The sequence below is a fragment of the Salmo salar genome, chromosome 19 (assembly GCF_965601325.2).
Source record: "Salmo salar chromosome 19, fSalSal1, whole genome shotgun sequence".
In the NCBI taxonomy this organism is placed as follows: Eukaryota; Metazoa; Chordata; class Actinopteri; order Salmoniformes; family Salmonidae; genus Salmo; species Salmo salar.
Genome location: NC_138309.1, coordinates 80363038 through 80384535, shown reverse-complemented (window position 1 = coordinate 80384535; position 21498 = coordinate 80363038). Strand labels below are relative to the sequence as shown.

At 41.0% G+C, this 21498-nt stretch overlaps 1 protein-coding gene and 1 long non-coding RNA gene across 4 annotated transcripts in view; both read left to right on the top strand.

The window, feature by feature from the left end:
* The first annotated feature begins 207 nt into the window (after window positions 1-207).
* LOC106579637 (uncharacterized) lies at window positions 208-1952 on the top strand. Its single transcript, XR_014381703.1, has 2 exons — window positions 208-446; window positions 611-1952. It is a non-coding gene; the product is annotated as an uncharacterized LOC106579637 (long non-coding RNA).
* A 9494-nt stretch (window positions 1953-11446) lies between these two features.
* The window catches only part of LOC106579638 (guanine nucleotide-binding protein G(olf) subunit alpha), a 77025-nt gene continuing 66973 nt past the window's right edge, over window positions 11447-21498 (top strand). The window contains exon 1 of one of the 3 annotated variants that reach the window (XM_082965995.1): window positions 11447-11557. In XM_082965995.1, the coding sequence (XP_082822121.1) occupies window positions 11464-11557 (94 nt within the window). In that variant the 5' untranslated portion in view covers window positions 11447-11463. Of the gene's footprint in view, window positions 11558-20576; window positions 21418-21498 lie in introns of those variants that run through there. The other 2 variants (XM_014159739.3, XM_014159740.3) reach the window with 2 other exon arrangements.

The following is a 21498-nucleotide window of genomic DNA, read 5'->3' as shown; positions in this document are numbered from 1 at the left end:
CATTATTTCGCAATGGGATTATTTCCTTTGCCCGGACAATTCTATTTATCGGCTTTGCAATTTTGTTATTGGCCAGAAGCCGGCAATTACTGGCTAACGGAAACCATAGCACAGATACAAAGATGAGTCTTCTACCTAGCTCTATGGCCTGTTGTTGACACATGTATTTGCCCTCTCGTTGGCTAGAATGGTCCCACCTGATCTCGCCTCCTCCCGTCTGCCTTCCATCTTTGAGGAAAGGTATTTCCATTGTCACTTCACTATCTTGTCACTATAATAGACCATATTTCTTTTAACACTGAAGCCTCACACGTGAGGGGGACGCACACACGCTGCATTTGAGTGGTAAGGCTGAAGCAATCGACTGTAGACATAAGCTGAGAAGTGAAGTCGGGGAGGTGCATCTGCTACAGACGAAAGTCGGACACTGATGTGGTTTTCCAACGGTAAGGCTCAGTGCAACATGGCAGTGTTGCCATTGCTAATAAAAGTAATTTTTTATGTCAAAATAAACATGCCTTCAATCCCCATATCACACAAACTGTAAATATATCAGTTGGGGAGAGAGAGATTCAAATATCACATTCATTTGTACATATCCACTGTATAGATATGAATCGCTGCAGAGAGGAAGAGGTGAAGCGAGAGGATTTACTCCACCCATTATCTGTCCACGTGAGATAAGCTCTGTATTGTATGGAGGTCTATGAGAGTGTTGAATTACGTGAGGCTTATTTGATCGAATAGAAGTTTCGTAATGTTTAGGCTGTCACACATGTACTGATATAACTGAATGCACGTGTCTTTCCGGTAACTTTGAGAAAAACATGTTAGCTGTGCTTGTTGTTCACATGCTTATGTGCCCTCTCATTGGCTAGAATTGTTCCTCCTGATCTCGCCTCCTCCCACCTGCCTTCAATCATTGATGACATGTATTTCCATTTTTAGAACGGTCACTCGGTTATATTGTCAATATAATAGATAATCTTTGATCGCGGCAAAGTTGCTTCCTATTTGATTCAAGTCTTCCCGTTCGCGTGGGTCAAACAAACATTCAAATGATTAGTTAACAAATAGTGCCTCCCTCAATGCAGGCTATGGCTGCAAGTTGCAGCGGGTGAGGAGCAACTGCAGAAAATGTAAGTAAACTGCAGACGAAACTTCATGACCTTTGGTCACATGGGTGTTGTAAAGTGCATGCAGTCCACATCAGTGGAGGCTGCTGAGGGGAGAACGGCTCATAATAATGGATGGAATGGAGTATAATGAATGGAATGGTATCAAGCCCATGAAAACCATGTTTTTGATACCATTCCATTTACTCGATTCCAGCCATTATTCTGAGCCATTCTTCCCTTATCAGCTTCCACTGGTCCACATATAGGAGCAAGTCGGACAATCTTTATCCCCATATTACAACACCCTTGGTCACCGACTTGACAAAAGTGATCCACCCACACTCTCCCTTGTGTATTCTTTGGGTTGTGCTATATATTTATTTACAGTAGCAACAACGTCGGCAACTACAATCAGGTGATCCAACCAAGTGGCCAAGATTCTGGTTAGAAAGCACTCCATACCATGTACCTAGAGGAGACTGGCAGTACTGCACTTTAACGGACGCTGAGCCCAGAAAGACCATTTCCATAGAGAAGTCTGAAAATCACCTTTGTGCCAAGAATATCATAGAATTTTTCCATGAATTGTCTTCGAGGTCAATTTTCTTTCCATCGCTCACAGCCGAAGTTATTTACGTTTTATATTCATGCTGTTACGTGGATGAGCTTGTCACATGCAATCACAGAAGGAAAAACTACAGAAATCACTCACACGCTCTCTTCTGGGACCTGCTCGTTCAAGGTGCTGGATTCCTTATGCTTGAGTCTAATGACGTATTTGCAGGTATTTCAATAATGTTCTCATAACATTGTTGAAATAAAATGTGTATTTTCTTTAGTGTGTCTGTGTCCATTTATTCTTAACTGACTTGCCTAGTTAAATAAATAAGTACAAATGTGTGGGTGAGTGAGTGCGTGCGTGCCTGCTTCCAGTGTAAATATGCTTCTAAACTAAGTGTAAATATAAACATGTACAGAGTTACCTTTTTCCATCCTTTACTGGTCTCCAAGCAATGGAAATGTTCACTATATGTTGACATACAAATTGGAGTAGAATGAGTATAATGCTTGTCAACCTCAATCTATGTTAAAGTTATCATTACCAATCAACTGCATTACAGTTAAAAACTCCTCATTACCACCATTGATTTGTTTTGCATACTAGCTTCTAAACCTGATTTCTAAGGACAATTTTATAAATGTTATGCATTGAAAACAGCCAAACATACCCAAATCTGACTTCAGTAACCATATTGTGGGCCTGTTGCTAAACATAAATCATGACGGATTTGACTAATATCTACTTTGTTACATTATATTTGTTGAATGTGAGTCAATGATGGCATCCTGCCTTTCCACTGACATCTTTACCACATCTACTATGCTCTTAACTAACATTGTCTTTGTCTACTAACAACACTCTTAACTAACATTGTGTTTACTAATAACCCACTCTTTGTAACGATGACGCTGTGAGTCGAGAAGCAGGTGCAAGTGAAACGTTTAATGAAACAAACATAAAACAAGACAACGTAACACAAGCGAGATAGCATGAACACAGGATCAATACCAACTGAGAAATGAACAAAAGGAAGGGACCTATAAAAGGGAGGTAATGAGGTCCAGGACCGGTGGTTAGTATTCCGGTGATGTCGCACGCCGAAGGGAAGGAGAAGTAGACGTGACACTCTTAACTAACATTATCTTTACTAATAACCCACTCTTAACTAACATTGTGTCACGGGCGGATAGAACAGTTTAAGGGTGAGTCAAGCGCAGGAGACTGAGGTCCGTTGGAACAAACGTGATTTAATAAATCCAAGGGCAAAATCCATATAAGGCTGGGAGCACAACAGTCAAAAGGAAGCTCCGCTCAAAAAGGCAGACGGGGCGCAGCCCGGCAACCCTAATGCCTAGACAATAAGTAGTAAACCAACGACATAAAACTAACACCACCTCTACCACACGTAACAAAGAACAATCCCGCACGAAGCCTAACTAAACACAGACAGACTAAATACCCCCCCACTAATGACAAACACGAAACAGGTGCATTCAAAAAACAGACATAACTAACAGACACTGAAACACAGATCGGTGGCAGCTAGTAGGCCGACGACGACGAACGCCGAGCACCGCCCGACCGAGGAGAGGCGCCACCTTCTGTGGACGTTGTGACACATTGTCTAATAACAACACACTCTTAACTAACATTGTCTTTACTAACAACCCACTCTTAACTAACATTGTCTAATAACAATACACTCTTAACTAACATTGTGTTTGTTTACTAATAACCCACTCTTAACTAACATTGTGTTTGTTTACTAATAACAATACACTCTTAACTAACATTGTGCTTGTTTACTAACAACACACTTTTTTTCCTTCAGATTGCAACCTCTCACTTTCGGTTATCTCCAAAATATTCCTATTTTTAAAACAAGCCTTAGAAAGTTGGTTGAAATTTCAGTTTAATTCACAAAAAAAGACAGAACAAATATTACCACAAATATTATGGTTAAACTCCAAATAGGGAGGGATGGTAGGGTTAGGAAACTGGCTCTAACCAGAATAGAAAGAGGAGTGGGAGGCCCCGGTGCACAACTGAGCAAGAGGACAAGTACATTAGTGTCTAGTTTGAAAAACAGACGCCTCACAAGTCCTCAACAGGCAGCTTCATTAAAGAGTACCTGCAGTCTCAAGGTCAACAGTCTCAAGGTCAACAGTGAAGAGTCGACTCCAATTAAAAGAAAAGATTAAGATAGGCAAAAGAACACAGACACTGGACAGAGGAACTCTGCCTAGAAGGCCAGCATCCCGGAGTCACCTCTTCACTGTTGACGTTGAGACTGGTGTCAGTCTTTTCTTGGTAATTTCTCGCATGGAATAGCCTTCATTTCTCAGAAGAATAGACTGATGAGTTTCAGAAGAAAGGTCCTTGTTTCTGGCTATTTTGAGCCTGTAATCGAACCCACAAATGCTGATGCTCCAGATACTCAACTAGTCTAAAGAAGGCCAGTTTTATTGCTTCTTTAATCAGTTCCAACAGTTTTCAGCTGTCTTATAACAACCAATTCTTAACTGACATTGTCTAATAATAGCACACTCACGGCCTGTACCTTGACATGGTGAGTGGGCTTCAAAACAAGACAAGCCATTGATTTCAGCATTTTTTTTTTTAAATGCTCAGATAACCACCTGTGTGGACACCTGCAGGACTACTTTCTGTATGGATCCAGGTGTGAATGTCACAGCTGCAACATAGCTTTTCAACATGACAGAGTGACTAGTTATTGGACATGGAGTGTGTCTGTCTGTCTGGCCTTACTGTCTTTGAGTTGGGTTTAGTTCTGCATTGATTGAATATATCTTTATCATTGAATTTAGTTTTGCTCTAAATACATAGAGTAAATGACATGTTCAGTGTTCTAGTGTCCCTGTGTTGTCTGTTCCTACTGTCACTATGAGGTTGCTGAGCCGCTGGTGAGAAACGGGGCATCGGTCAATGTAACTAATTGATTTCACCCCTCTCTTTGAGGCTGCAGCCAAGGGCAATTAGCTCAAGGTTAGTCTTCCCACATTTCATAAAGGCTCTTCAAAAATAATTGCATTTGATTAACTGATGGCTACTAGGATGCTTTTTTTATAGTCAGTACCGTGCAGTATGTATAATGATAACTTTTTACTTCAAATGCTTCTCATGCATTTGAATTACTCATCTGTCTGTATGTATCCTCACCAAGAAGAACTGTGATGGTAACATGTCTTTGGGCATGGTGAAGGAGAGAGACAAGGGCATCCTGGACATGCTGGAAGGAGATGCTGCCCTCCTGGAGCACTGGGATGACAACAACGCTCAGGTCAAAGGAGGCCTCATCTCCCTGCACAACGCAGACTCATACGGGGTGAGTCCATACAAAGATTACATCAGGCCTTTGACAACATTTTACATGCTGTACAATTTGCCATAAGGTTTTTACATAGACATAGACAATGCATACAAAACACATATTCTGTGACATTGAGGCCTATGTAACAGCTTGGATGTCATCAGGCTTTAGAATATATTGTATGAATTGTTTAGTTGACATAACCTTACAGAAAACCATACATCAAATAAAATAACTCTCACTGTGATGAAAGAGACCTAGTGGATGTTCTACAAATTTATTTGTGTGGATGTCATCAGTCTTTGGGCAAATCATGAGGATGTTAAATCATGTCCTCTGTCTCTCTCGCTCCTCCTTTCTGTCTCTGGTGTCTCTCCACTACAGCACATGCATATTTCAGTCCTCCTGATCAACTTTCATGCAGTGGCCCAGCACCAGTCAGTATGTAGCCTGACACCACTGGAGGTGAACTGATGAACAATGGCCCAGCACCAGTCAGTATGTAGCCTGACACCACTGGAGGTGAACTGATGAACAATGTCCCAGCACCAGTCAGTATGTAGCCTGACACCACTGGAGGTGAACTGATGAACAGTGGCCCAGCACCAGTCAGTATGTAGCCTGACACCACTGGAGGTGAACTGATGAACAGTGGCCCAGCACCAGTCAATATGTAGCCTGACACCACTGGAGGTGAACTGATGAACAGTGGCCCAGCACCAGTCAATATGTAGCCTGACACCACTGGAGGTGAACTGATGAACAGTGGTCCAGCACCAGTCAGTATGTACCCTGACACCACTGGAGGTGAACTGATGAACAGTGGCCCAGCACCAGTCAGTAAGTAGCCTGACACCACTGGAGGTGAACTGATGAACAGTGGCCCAGCACCAGTCAATATGTAGCCTGACACCACTGGAGGTGAACTGATGAACAGTGGCCCAGCACCAGTCAGTAAGTAGCCTGACACCACTGGAGGTCTTGATGGTACAGTATTTGTGTAGAATAAGAAAGAAAACCAGTAGGTGACCAGTAAAATGCAGACAACTTTAGTGAACTATTTAGACATAACATATACACAAGAATCCAGTATAAGTAGGAGCAGATCAGTCTATAGTTTACAGCAACATGAACATGACCATATCCCTGTCCAACGGCAGTAGCTCAGACACCTCCATCCCAACGCCGATGTCCACGCACCCCAGAAATCCCTCATCCTCATACCACTCCTCTTCCTCCTGCATGTCCAGCTGATGGTAAGTTGGTGGTTGATGATATCCCTCTAGTGGTGTGGGGGCTGTGCTTTGGAAAAGTGGGTGGGGTTATATCCTGCCTGTTTAGCCCTGTCCGGATATCGGATGGGGCCACAGTGTCTCCTGACCCCTCCTGTCTCAGCCTCCAGTATTTATGCTGCAGTAGTTTGTGTCGGGGGGCTAGGGTCAGTCTGTTATATCTGGAGTATTTCTCCTGTCTTATCCTGTGTCCTGTGTGAATTTAAGTATGCTCTCTCTAATTCTCTCTTTCTTTCTCTCTCTCTCGGAGGACCTGAGCCCTAGGACCATGCCTCAGGACTACCTGGCATGATGACTCCTTGCGGTCCCCAGTCCACCTGGCCGTGCTGCTGCTCCAGTTTCAACTGTTCTGCCTGCGGCTATTGAACCCTGACCTGTTCACCGGACGTGCTACCTGTCCCAGACCTGCAGTTTTCAACTCTCTAGAGACAGCAGGAGCGGTAGAGATACTCTCAATGATCGGCTATGAAAAGCCAACTGACATTTACTCCTGAGGTGCTGACCTGTTGCACCCGCGACAACTACTGTGATTATTATTATTTGACCATGCTGGTCATTTATGAACATTTGAACATCTTGGCCATGTTCTGTTATAATCTCCTCCCGGCACAGCCAGAAGAGTACTGCCCACCCCTCATAGCCTGGTTCCTCTCTAGGTTTCTTCCTAGGTTTTGGCCTTTGTAGGGAGTTTTTCCTAGCCACCGTGCTTCTGCACCTGCATTGCTTGCTGTTTGGGGTTCTAGGCTGGGTTTCTGTACAGCACTTTCAGATATCAGCTGATGTAAGAAGGGCTTTATAAATACATTTGATTTGAAGCTCCCTGATCTGACTCTTCTCCTCCTGTACTCTGGCCTCTAGCGACGCCAGCACCTTGTGGTAGAAGCTTGGGCTGTAGCGGGCTTGACTAGGTGAGGCTGGGGCTTGACGAGACGCTCATACAGGGCCTGGAGACTCCTGCTGGCTACCAGGGCTCCGATGTACCTGTCTGGAGGTGAGAGGTGCACCAACTTTTAAATGTAACAGGCACAAACTATTATGTAGGACCAACATCTCCAACAGATTCATTTACATTTGTGTCATTTAGCAGAGGCTCTTATCCTGAGGGACTCATAGGAGAAATTAGCCTTGCTCAAGGGCACAGACAGATTTTTCACCTAGTCGGCCCGGGGATTCGAACTAGCGACCTTTCAGTTAAGTTCAGATTTTATCAATAGAAATAGCAATACATGGCAAGCATCAAATAAAAATGTCTGAATTTCTTGACGTAATGACATTATTTGGAACCATTGACTTCACAGTCAGTCTTCCAGTTTCATCTTCCAATCTCAGGAATTCTGCACCTTGAAGGAGCAGGTCCCCGGACTAGAGCCAGTGAATGATTTCCTCAGTTTGTCCTTCTGTGATTGTATGTGACACAAGCTCATCCGTGTAACAGCATGACTATACAACATTAATAACTTTGGCTGTGATCAATGGAAAGAAGATCAACCTCGAAGACACTTCATGTAAAAATTCAATGGTTATTTTTGGCACAAAGGTGATAACGAAAGTTTTTTTTATCTTTATAGACTTCTCTATTGGAATTGTCTTTCTGGGCTGGAGTGTGGAGGGGCAGCGCTCCCTCACTTTTTTTTCGATTTGAGAATACAAGGAGCTGGTAAAACTATTTCAGGAAAATGTATTCTGATAAATTCAAAATAAATTATATTTAATTACCACTTAAATTCCATGAAAGATGATGACAAACCAAATAAATATGTATAGCAGCCTAGAGGTAAATTATGGTTTCTTCCCCGTCTTCTCTCTGGTGGTGGTAAGAACTATGTAGGCTACCTGTTATGAAGAACTATGTAGGCTACCTGTTATGAAGAACTATGTAGGCTACCTGTTATGAAGAACTATGTAGGCTACCTGTTATGAAGAACTATATAGGCTACTTAAGAACTATATAGGCTACCTGTTATGAAGAACTATGTAGGCTACCTATTATTAAGAACTATATAGGCTACCTGTTATTAAGAACTATGTAGGCTACCTGTTATGAAGAACTATGTAGACTACCTGTTATGAAGAACTATGTAGGCTACCTGTTATGAAGAACTATATAGGCTACTTAAGAACTATATAGGCTACCTGTTATGAAGAACTATGTAGGCTACCTATTATTAAGAACTATATAGGCTACCTGTTATTAAGAACTATGTAGGCTACCTGTTATGAAGAACTATGTAGGCTACCTGTTATTAAGAACTATGTAGGCTATCTGTTATGAAGAACTATGTAGGCTATCTGTTATGAAGAACTATGTAGGCTACCTGTTATGAAGAACTATGTAGGCTACCTGTTATTAAGAACTATATAGGCTACCTGTTATGAATAACTATATAGGCTACCTGTTATGAAGAACTATGTAGGCTACCTGTTATTAAGAACTATATAGGCTACCTGTTATTAAGAACTATATAGGTTACCTGTTATGAAGAACTATGTAGGCTACCTATTATGAAGAACTATGTAGGCTACCTGTTATTAAGAACTATGTAGGCTACCTGTTATGAAGAACTATGTAGGCTACCTGTGTATTCTGCAGAGGACCATCAGAGGCTTGACCACCGTGGCCAATCAGAACATTGAAAAAAATATATCCTAATTCACCGTGTGTTGACCCCCTCTTGAGCAGTGGAACCCAGAACCATGTGACCACTTGGTAATGGTGACACCTTTCTGCCAAGGACACCCAAACCAGAGTGGGCTCCGCAAAGCCCAAGGAGCCTGACCCTCTGGAAGTTGCTGTAGCCCTGCTTGGGATACTTAGTCTACATTGGCTATTGGTTGCGATGCAGGGCCCGTTCTAGCTTGGCATGTCAGGGTGGGTAATTGGAAATGTGAATTTGGCCAAGTTGGAGGTAATAATGCATTTAGATTCTAGTTTATTGAGATGCATGAATACACCATACAAAAAGGTTGACAGCTGTTTTAAAACGGATTTCCTACAATTCTACATAGTAATGATTTCTGTTCACTACTTTGTCAATTGATTTGATAGCATGTTGAATCGATGCAAATACATTCCATAAATTGATAGTTCACCTCTGTTTTTTATTATCTTGTAATAGGGTAGTATTGTAACCATGTGTTCAAGCTAATCAAATCAAAGTTTATTTATGATACATCCTGTAAGCTACACAATACAAAGACATCGACTCACAAATAAAGCTCTCCTCTTAAACAGTGCAATGATATTAAGCTATATGTATTTGTATTTACATTAGGCTGTAGTGTACAAATGGCTATACCATGTAGTCTTAGACCTATTAGGCTTCACTGCAAATTATTGTTGTTTGTTCCTGAACTGGCCGAATGGCAGAGCTATTGTTCTTAACTGACTTGCCTAGTTAAATAAAGGTAAAATAAATATCATTCAGATATCCTTCAGCACCACAAGTTGGTTCAACTTCTTTAATAACCTTTTATTGCAGTGGGCTAAATCAGGGTCACAAAAAGTGATTCTAGGTATTCTTAAGCAAATCTACTTAAAAAAATAAGACACCTGTACCATGTCAGATATAGAGTTGAAATTGATCAAATGTTGAGTTTACATCCCAATATTACACTTTATATACATCACAGAAGACTGAAATATAACAAAACATTTTGACATAGAAACACCGGATTTGCATCTTTAAAAAAAAAAAAATCTTTATTAATGATGAAATTCTGAAAAATATTAATAACATTCCACCCATGAGGCCAAAGAGGGCGCTTTTGGTCAATGACTGCAGGAAAGGGATCTATATTACGCAATCCTGACACTGTCCTTTTAGAACCCGGAAGGGTGCTCCAACGGTTTAAAATAACACTCATCAAGACCTGTTGCCTACTCCTAACAGTCCTACTCATCCCCTATTATTATTATTATTACTACAAATAGAAGATTATCACTTCTCACAATGCTGCTCGTTTAGTAAAGTTAGATCAAAGCTGAATCAATGTCTCACAAGGTCACATAACGACAAATTAGTATTTTACATAACTGAATATAATAGCATAGCTAGTAGGCCTATAACGCAGGGGCAGGAAATCCCGGGGGTGACACGACCCCCCCATCCTGGGAAAAATATGATTTGTCCCCCCCAATATATCACTGAAACATAACTATGTAATTTAAATAATATTAATAATACGCAATGAAAGCAATTGTGCTGATTATAGACACTTAATAGCGCGTATTTAAGTTTCAAAAGATTGCGACACCCCCACCCTTTGCCTCACAATGGTTTGATCCACTGCCAGTTCCTTAGCTTGCTAGGTAACAGAGAGGTCGTATCTACTGTCTGAAAGGCACTCAATGAACGTAACTGACGTGAGGTTAGCCAGTCAATCGCGCACACACACTAGCTGAATATGCAGAGGTAGCGCGCAAATATTAACTATTAAGCTAGCTAGTACCTATTCCATTTATGTGGCCTCGTCAAAGATGGAATCTTTGCTATCGTCAATTTATTCCGAAATCAGCATGCAGATGATGTAAGTTAGTGCTTCAAAGTCCCTGATAAGGTTAGCGATAAACTGAAATCCAAACTGAACAGGTTCTAATTTTAAGACAATGGTCTTAAATATATTTAATGGTCTCGTTGCAAAAGCTAAATTGTCGCAAGGGAACTTTTATTTATTTTATTTCAACTTTATTTAACTCGGGTAACAAAGATTATAGCAAACACCACTGAAACGGAATTGGCGCTCACTAGCTTTGCAAATTCAGCTATTGTTGGAAGCCAGCCAATATGAAACAAACTATTAAAATTACAAAAGGTTGCAGCATATGTTGTGTAAATGGTGAACTCATACAGCTGTCAACTCTTGTCATTTTAATCCGTTTCACATTTGCTAGCTACCTTTTAGATCGAAGTCCATATAGAATGATAGAAGATAAGATGATAGAAGCCCATCTCCTACTGTAAATAACCTACACACTGTGTGTGTAGCCAGCCAGCCAGCCAGGTAGAAAAATGGCAGAAAAAAGAAAAAAGACGGACATCAGAGTATTTTTCAGTACACCAAAACGCAAAGTAAGAACCCTAGTAGCCTAATATCTCAAAGACTAGTTGATAAAATTTTAATAAGAAAGAAGTGAAATGCTAATAGAAATGTTTCACATTGATGTCATTAGGCAGAGCAGGCAACAGATGGCACACAGACAGCAGAGTTGGGGACAGATATGCAGGGACAGACTGGCAGAGACAGGGAGTCTCAGGTAAGTTTGTTGAGTCTTTGTTTGGCAATATTATGAAAGGTTCAAATTTTTTTGTTATCTTGTAAAATAGGGACATAATTGGAAAATGCCATAGATACCCCCACTCTCAACTTAAACTGGTGACTGAACTAAGATTTGTTTAAGGCAATGGTATTGCTGTTTTGATTAATTGTGTAGTTTTGGCTACCGGTAGTTAGGAGTACAGAATGAAATTCTGAACATCATGGCCAATACAGTCATTCAAGGCATTGCAGCTGAGATTAGGTCTCTTCCGATTGTACAATTTTCAGTAATTGTTGATGGTACTCAAGATGTCTCTGGTGCTGAACAGGAGAGTGTCTGCCTGCGTTATGTTGACCATGACCTTGTCCCTCACAAGGAGTTTATTGGGCTATACAGGGTGTCGGAGACAACAGGCGAGGGCATTGCGAAAGTGGCAACTGATGTGTTGTTGAGGCTCAATTTGCCCATGTCTGGCTTACGTGGGCAGAGCTACGATGGTGACTCTAAACATGGCAGGAAAATACACAGGTGCACAGGCAATTGTGAGGAGGCAGCAGCCATTAGCCCTCTATGTGCATTGTGGAGCACACTGTGTAATCTGATTACACAGGCTGGCTGCACAGCCTCCCCACTGATCCGGGATTCCCTTTCTTGGGTCCATCAGTTAGGTGTCCTCTATGGCCAGTCAGGAAAGTTTAAGAGCATGTTTGAATCAATTGCCACGTCCAAAGATACAAATCTGACCACCCTGAAACCCCTATGTCCAACGAGGTGGACTGTGCGGAATACTGCTATTAGAGCTGTGCTAGGGCAGTATGAGCGGGTACTAAGCAGCCTAGAGGAGATGGCAACAACTGCATCCAAGACAGCTTCAACCGCCAGTGGCTTATTTGAGCACTTCAGCAAAGGCAAGACTGTGTTGGGCCTCACACTTGCCTCTGCTGTTCTTGGAGAGCTTGAATGTCTAAACATTTCACTGCAGAAGAAAACTCAGACTGTCTCTGGTATGCAGGCTGCAGTCGAGTGTGTGCGGTCATCTCTTAGGGGCAAGAGAAATGACGAAAGCTACCTTGCACTGTATGAGAAAGCAACAACATTGATTGACTATTGAATCCATTGAGACACACTCAAGACGATTTGCTGGCAAAGCAGTGGATCACTATAGGGCAGAATTTTTTTGTGTTGGATGGTGTGGAGGTTCAGTTTGGCGACCGTTCTGACCAGGACAGTCTAAACGTCCTGCAAAAGTTGGAAAGAGCGCTTCTCACGGGGGAGTTGGATGAGTCTCTAGATCAGTACCCAGAGCTAAACATAGATTCTCTTTCAGTGCAGATCCCTCTCTTTCACAACAAATACCCCTGTAGCAGCAGTGGAGAGGCAGCAGAGGTCCTCAGGAGGCTTTAGTACATGACAGTACACTTACTAATTATTTATTTCATGTTATTTTATTTAAAATGTCATACTTTGTGTGACATACTTGTCCATAGCTGCTGTTTGAAGAGTTGAGACACAGACTGAAGGATATTTTGGTTGATTTATTTGGGTTATTCATTGAAGTAGTTATTTTGCTTTTAGAACTGTACTTATTTTTAGCTTTTTGTTCTTGTAAAGCTATTGTAGTAGACTCAGGCCAGTGGCACATATTTAATGACTTTATAAATGTATCAGAAAAAGTAAAATTAAAAGGTCAATTCAATACGGAGAACAACTTTGTGATGTTACTCAATGGAGATTATTTTAGACGAGATCACACCATGTTCATTGTATTTACGAAAACTGCACCCATACAGTGTACAGTACCATTGCCACCTACTGGCTTTTCTTGGTATTGCTGGTTGTAAATACAAATACCTGCAGACATACTGGACTGATAAGGAACACTGCTATAACTATTATTAGTAGTAGTATTATGATGATTTAAACATTTGAACAAGTTGGGACAACCCTTCTGTTAACTACTGTACCTATCAATTATCCAGTAGTAGTAAGTATGGTTCCTCAATATACATTTAACATATTACAACGTAGGCTATGTGTTACAGCACTACTTTTGGTGTCCCCCTCAAGAATTGCTCTTGAGAAAATTTAATGTAATTGTCCCCTCCAAAGTTGATGTCAGATTTTTGCCCCTGCTATAACGTACTGTTAAACTAAAAAAAACACCTCATTTCGAATTAGATTTTAGGATTGCCACTACGATGATGTCTGCTTTGATTTAAAACAAAAATACAAGGCTAAAAGTTTTAACATCATCTGCTCTAATTGACTCACGAAACAGTAATTCTAGAAGATGGAAATGCATAGGCTGTTCCCATGAAACTGATCGAGATCAATCAAATGATTGGCATGCACATGCAGTTTCACCGGTAAAACGATTTACAGTGATTATGGTCTATTTTGAAATGAGGTATGTAATTATGTGTTTGAGGGTATTAAAAATAGACAATTTTCTTGTTGAGACAATATGTGTGGGCACAGGCAGACGTTGCAATTAGAGGATGCATTTAATGCAAATTCTACAGCAGGGCTGTCCAACCCTGTTTCTGTAGAGCCCTTTACAGCAGAGGTATTCAACTCAAAGCCAATTTATGCTTGATCTGAAAATGTGGTCGGAGGCTTCATATGGAGGGTGTGACGCAATTTCGGAGCCTCTGGAGGCATGCAGAGGCCAAATCAAGCTCTGTACTGCATGGCCATGTGCCTCTCAAATGTTGTAACAATGTGGAGGGCTCCATATAGCTCCGCATTGACATGATTGGTTGACTGTAGGTGATGGCGGGAGGTCCTGTATTAACACAAACTCATTTCCTTGACAACTTCCACAACAGCTCTGCTCTGCTTCTTCCATTTAAGAATGATGGAGGCCACTGTGTTCTTGGGGACCTTCAATGCTGCAAAAAAAATGTTGGTACCCTTCCCCAGATCTGTGCCTCGACACAATACTGTCTCTGAGCTCTACGGACAATTCCTTCAACCTCATGGCTTGGTTTTTGCTCTGACATGTACTGTCAACTGTGGGACCTTATATAGACAGGTGTGTGCCTTTCCAAATCATGTCCAATCAATTGAATTTACCACAGGTAGACTCCAAGTTGTAGAAACATCTCAAGGACGATCAATGGAAACAGAATGCACCAAAGCTTAATTTTGAGGCTCATAGCAAAAGGTCTGAATACTTATGTAAATAAGGTATCTGTTTTTTTAATACATTTGCAAAAAAATCTACAAACCTGTTTTCACTTTGTCATTATGGGGTACTGTGTGTAGATTGATGATTTTTTTTTATTGAATCAATTTTAGAAAAAGGCTGTAAAGTAACAAAATGTGGAAAAAGTCAAGGAGTCTGATTACTTTCCGAATGCACTGTATGTACACTACCGGTCAAAAGTTTTAGAGCACCTACTCATTCAAGGGTTTTTCTTTATTTTAGTATTTTCTACATTGTAGAATAATAGTGAAGACATCAAAACTATCAAATAACACATATGGAATCATGAAGTAACCAAATAGTGTTAAACAAATTGAGATTCTTCAAATAGCCACCCTTTTCCTTGATGACAAATGTGCAAACTTTTGGCATTCTCTCAACCAGCTTCACCTGGAATGCTTTTACAACAGTCTTGAGTTCCTACATATGTTGAGCACTTGTTGGCTGCTTTTCCTTCACTCTTCTGGTCCGACTCAAACCAAACCATCTCAGTTTGGTTGAGGTCGGGGGATTGTGGAGGCCAGAACATCTGATGCAGCACTCCATCACTCTCCTTCTTGGTAAAATAGCCCTTACACAGCCTGGAGGTGTGTTGGGTCATTGTCCTGTTGAAAAACAAATGGATAGTCCCACTAAGGGCAAACCAGATGGGATGGCATATCGCTGCAGAAGGCTGTGGTAGCCATGCTGGTTGAATTATAAATCACTGACAGTGTCACCAGCAATGCACCCCCCACACCATAACAGCTCCTCCTCCATGCTTTACAGTGGGAAATACACATGCAGAGATCCTCCGTTCACCCACACTGCATCTCACAAAGACACGGCGGTTGGATCCAGAAATCTCCAATTTGGACTTCAGACACATTTCCACCGGTCTAATGTCCATTGCTCGTGTTTCTTGGCCCAAGCAAGTCTCTGTCCTTAGTAGTGGTTTCTTTGCAGCGATTTGACCATAAAGGCCTGATTCACACAGTCTCCTCTGAACAGATGATGTTGAGATGTGTCTGTTACTTGAACTCTGTGAAGCATTTATTTGGCCTGTAATTTTTGAGGCTGGTAACTCTAATGAACTTATCCTCTGCAGCAGAGGTAACTCTGGGTCTTCCATTCCTGTGGCGGTCCTCACAAGAGCCAGTTTCATCATAGTGCTTGATGGTTTTTGTGACTGCACTTGAAGAAACCTTCAAAGTTCTTGAAATGTTTCATATTGACTGATCTTCATGTCTTAAAGTAATGATGGACTGTCGTTTATCTTTACTTATTTGAGCTGTTCTTGCCATAATATGAAATTGGTCTTTTACCAAATAGGGATATCTTCTGTATACCACCCTTACCTTGTCACAACACAACTGATTGGCTCAAACGCATTAAGAAGGAAAGAAATTCCACAAATTAACTTTTAAGAAGGCACACCTGTTTATTGAAATGCATTCCAGGTGACTACCTCATGAAGCTACCTCATGCCAAGAGTGTGCAAAGCTGTCATCAAGGCAAAGGGTGGATATTTTAAGAATCTCAAATAAATAATATATTTTGATTTGTTTAAACACTTTTTTGGTTGCTACATGATTCCATATGGGTTATTTCATAGTGTTGATGTCTTCACTATTGTTCTACAATGTAGAAAATAGTAAAAAGAAAGACAAATCCTTGAATGGGTATGTGTTCTAAAACTTTTGACCGGTAGTGTATATTTAGAACCAAATACTTTTACTCAAGTAGTATTTTACTGGGAGACTTTCACTTGAGTCATTTTCTGTTCATGTATCTTTACTTTTACTCAAGTATGACAACTGAGTACTTTTCCCACCACTGAGTGTATTGAGAGTGACTGTGATTATACAACGGGTGGGTCTAATCCTGAATACTGATTGGTTAAAACCGCATTCTAGCTGGTGTCTATTCCACAAGTTACCAACAGCTAAATCTATGACGTTAAGATGCCCATTTACTCTGTTCAATCTGACTGCGCAATCCACGGTCTCATTATCCCAGCCAGGCAATTTATAAACTTGATCTCCACTATAAAAAGCATCAAGACATTACCGTAATTTCCGGACTATTAAGCGCACCTGAATATAAGCCGCACCCACTGAATTTTAATTTTATTTTGAACATAAATAAGCCGCACATGTCTATAAGCCGCAGGTGCCTACCGGTACATTGAAAAAATTAACTTTACACAGGCTTTAACGAAACACGGCTTGTAACAAAAATAAATAGGCTTTAACGAAACACGGCTTGTAACAAAAATAAATAGGCTTTAACGAAACACGGAATGTAACAAAAAATTAAAAATTAGCAGTAAGCTTTAGTTGTCTTTTTGCACTGAGTCAATTCCTCACGCTGCTGTTTCCAAAGTCTTATCATCGACTCATTAAGACCAAGCTCCTGTGCAGCAGCTCTATTTCCTTTTCCAACAGCCAGATCAATCGCCTTCAACTTGAAAGCTGCATCATATGCATTTCTCTGTGTCTTTGCCATGATGAGGGTGACAAAATGACTACCATAATCAGAATGATGGGAAGTTTGAGAGCGCTCGATTTAATCTAAACAGTAAACAAAAAAGTTGTTTGACCTTAACCCGTTCGGCAATTTCATTGGTCTAATGAAAGCTTCATGCCGCCAAAAAACTGAGCACGTCACAGAATGTGTTTTTTTGGAGAAAAAAAAATTGAAAGCGGGACAAATCCATATATTAGCCACGTCATTGTTTAAGCCGCGGGGTTCAAAGCGTGGGAAAAAAGTTGCGGCTTATAGTCCGGAATTTACAGAGCTCACATTTCTATGTTCGATGTATTCAGATAAAGTCAAAACAGACATAAATATGCCCTTAAATCAGAATGTACTATTCTGCATTAAATAATGACTGTCTTCTGCATGGACATACAAACTTCTGAGCCTGACAGATTCTCTCCAGCGCAGTCTAAGGATGAAGGATATATAACCAAATTGAATCGTTTTTTGTTCGTATAAACATGTATCATATCTAGATATCTATTGGATCTTCCTGAAAGAGAAAGATACCCCCCCCCCCAGTGGATACATAGTGTTTTGAAATTAAAATTGTTTACCTATTAAGGTTACCCAGAGTAGCTAATGCTACAATTAGCTGCTAGAGAAAAAAAATTGCTAACGAAAGCTAGCTACATAACTAACGTTAGTTAGCTACACGCGCGTACACACCAATGATTAGCTAATCCCCAGCAGTAGCTACAGTTGAAGTCGTAAGTTTAAATAAACTTAGGTTGGAGTCATTAAAACTCATTTTTCAAATACTCCACAATTTCTTGTTAACAAACTATAGTTTTGGCAAGTTGGTTAGGACATCTACTTTGTGCATGACACAAGTAAATTTACCAACAATAGTTTACAGACAGATTATTTCACTTAATTCACTATCACAAATCCAGTGGATCAGAAATGTACATACACTAAGTTGACTGTGCCTTTAAAAAGCTTGGAAAATTCCAGAAAATGATGTCCTGGCTTTAGAAGCTTCTGATAGGTTAATTGACATAATTTGAGTCAATTGGAGGTATACCTGTGGATGTATTTCAAGGCCTACCTACAAACTCAGTGCCTCTTTGCTTGACATCATGGGAAAATCAAAAGAAATCAGCCAAGACCTCAGAAAATAATTGTAGACCTCCACAAGTCTGGTTCATCCTTGGGAGCAATTTCCAAATGCCTGAAGGTACCACGTTCATCTGTACAAACAATAGTATGCAAGTATAAACACCATGGGACCACGCAGCTGTCACACCACTCAGGAAGGAGACGCGTTCTGTCTCCGAGAGATTAACGCACTATGGTGCGAAAAGTGCAAATAAATCCCATAACAACAGCAAAGGACCTTGTGAAGATGTAAAGGTACAAAAGTATCTATATCCACAGTAAAACAAGTCCTATATCGACATAACCTGAAAGGCCGCTCCGCAAGGAAGAAGCCACTGCTCCAAAACCTTCATAAAAAAGCCAGACTATGGTTTGCAACTGTACATGGGGATAAAGTTCTTACTTTTTGGAGAAATGTCCTCTGGTCTGATGAAACAAAAATAGAACTGTTTGGCCATAATGACCATCGTTATGTTTGGAGGAAAAATGGGGAGCCTTGCAAGCTGAAGAACACCATCCCAACTGTGAAGCACGGGGGTGGCAGCATCATGTTGTGGGAGTGCTTTGCTGCAGGAGGGACTGGTGCACTTCACAAAATAGATGGCATCATGAGGAAGGAAAATTATGTGGATATATTGAAGCAACATCTCAAGACATCAGTCAGGAAGTTAAAGCTTGGTCGCAAATGGGTCTTCCAAATGGACAATGACCCCAAGCATACTTCCAAAGTTGTGGCAAAATGGCTTAAGGACAACGAAGTCAAGGTATTGGAGTGGCCATCAAAGCCCTGACCTCAATCCTATAGAAGATTTGTGGGCAGAACTGAAAAAGCATGTGTGAGCAAGGAGGCCTACATACCTGCATCAGTTACACCAGCTCTGTCAGGAGGGATGGGCCAAAATTCACCCAATTTATTGTGGGAAGCTTGTGGAAGGCTACCCGAAACATTTGACCCAAGTTAAACATTTTAAAGGCAATGCTACCAAATACTAAATGAATGTATGTTAACTTTTGACCCACTGGGAATGTGATGAAAGAAATAAAAGCCTAAATAAATCACACTACTATTTATCTGACATTTCACATTCTTAAAATAAAGTGGTGATCCTAACTGACCTAAAACTGAGAATTTTTACTTGGATTAAATGTCAGGAATTGTGAAACACTTTAGCCAAATACATTTAAACTCAGTTTATGTAAACTTCCGACTTCAACTGTAGCTATCTAGGTAAATACATTTGGCCAACTCATTGTCTTCATCTCCCTTCTTAGTGGCTTATTAATGCCCCTCACAAACTATGATATCTAGCTATTTAGAAAGCTAGTTAACCCATACAGCACGTTAGATAGCTAGCTGATTTGCTAACTATGTTTTCCCGCCTTGTATCTAGTCTAGATATTTAGCTATCCACTTCTGTCTGTGTTGTAACGTTAGCTAGCATCTGCATTCTAGAGAGAAGTCTAGTTTGCGACCTGAACAGATTACAAAATGTTTAGAAAATTATTCCGACAAAAATGTGTAGTTACAGTCCCCACTCACGCTTGTCCTCAACCTTTTAAAAGTCGTCGCTGTGCTGTATGGCTACTGTGTGGTCGTGAGAGGAGTAAAAGGTGCAAATGTCTCCAAGTCGCGTGTCCCCCTAGCACTTGTGCAGTAACGTTGTCAAAGAAGAAATGGCGTTTAAAATATCTAATTCAAATTGTTATACATTCAGTTGTTAAATTGTGCACTCATAAGATTACAGGCTGTTTTCAGTCATATTCTGCCTGTCAGAACATGTGACAATTTAACAAGATAAATATTATTTTAAGATTATTTTACTGTGGATATATCCATTAAGACACCATAATGTAATCAATATAGGCAATGCAATAAATTATTATTTTATGGATCTCGTGTTTTCAATGAGCACAGTAAACTAGCGGATGAACTAAACATAGACCAGTTTGGGAAACTGCGACCAAGACAGACGGATCTAATAACACACGTAATTCTATGTCCATGGACGTCAGGTGCTGAGTGGAGTAGCTCTCCAGGAACAGGGTTGGAGAGCCCTGTTCTATAACGACATGCTGTTAAATAGGCTATATCTGTCGGTACAAACTTTGATTGAGGAAATGATGGCATCATTTACATTTTAAAAATGTGTCACTACACCACTGGATCCACTAACTCTGCTGGAATGCAGTCCCTACTCCTGCAGGCGTTGGGTTCTAGCTGGGCTTGGCTCCAGTGCTAGTGCGCATGTACTAATTGGCTCCTGAAACCGGAACTAGCAAGATGTCAGCCCCCACGAATCGCCGTATGGGACACTGAGTAGAGTACTTGAAAACAATGGTCGGCCATCTTGGAGGCTGTCTCTAGTTCTTATTATAGCTCAGCGGATCCAATTACGGCCTGACTGTCATTAACAGACGGGACAAAATGCAATATTGTCCAGAACCGTGATTAGATATCATCTCCAGTTGAAATTCCACACACATCCCAGGACGGGAAATACCGCAATGAGTACAGGAGGACAGGTGTCATCTCTTGAGGAATTTTTTGCTTTTCATCTGATTTATTCGTTTCCATTTTACTAAGGAACAAACACTACAATGGGACTGTGCTATAGCCTGCGTCCTAGTCTTGACGAACCCGGTGATAACGATCAGGCGGTGGACACCTCTATACCGTTACGCTCCAAGGACCTTGTTCACGAGGATACAGAGGCATATAATGACTTGTCACCGTGCCGTCGTTGTTTGTGTCACCGCAGGGGCCCTGGCAAAGGCAAACCATTTGCGGGAGATGCCGGTCGAGGGGACACGACTGACGGCGTGCCCATACAGAATGGGGGCGGTGGGGGAGCAGACCGCAGTCAGCGACAGCAATTGCTGCAGAAAACGCTCAGCAAACAGACAAACAAGGACAAAAAGTTATCGGAGGAGGTCAAAAAACAGGCGAAGAAAGTCAGTAAACAAATCGATCTAACTCTGAAGGAGCAACAACGGGAATACGAGCAGACTCATCGTCTGCTTTTACTTGGTAGGTGGGAGATGGTAAGGTTGGGGCCAATAAATTGACCAGCCAAGTGCTCTTGTGTATCACATTTCAGCCCTGAAATAA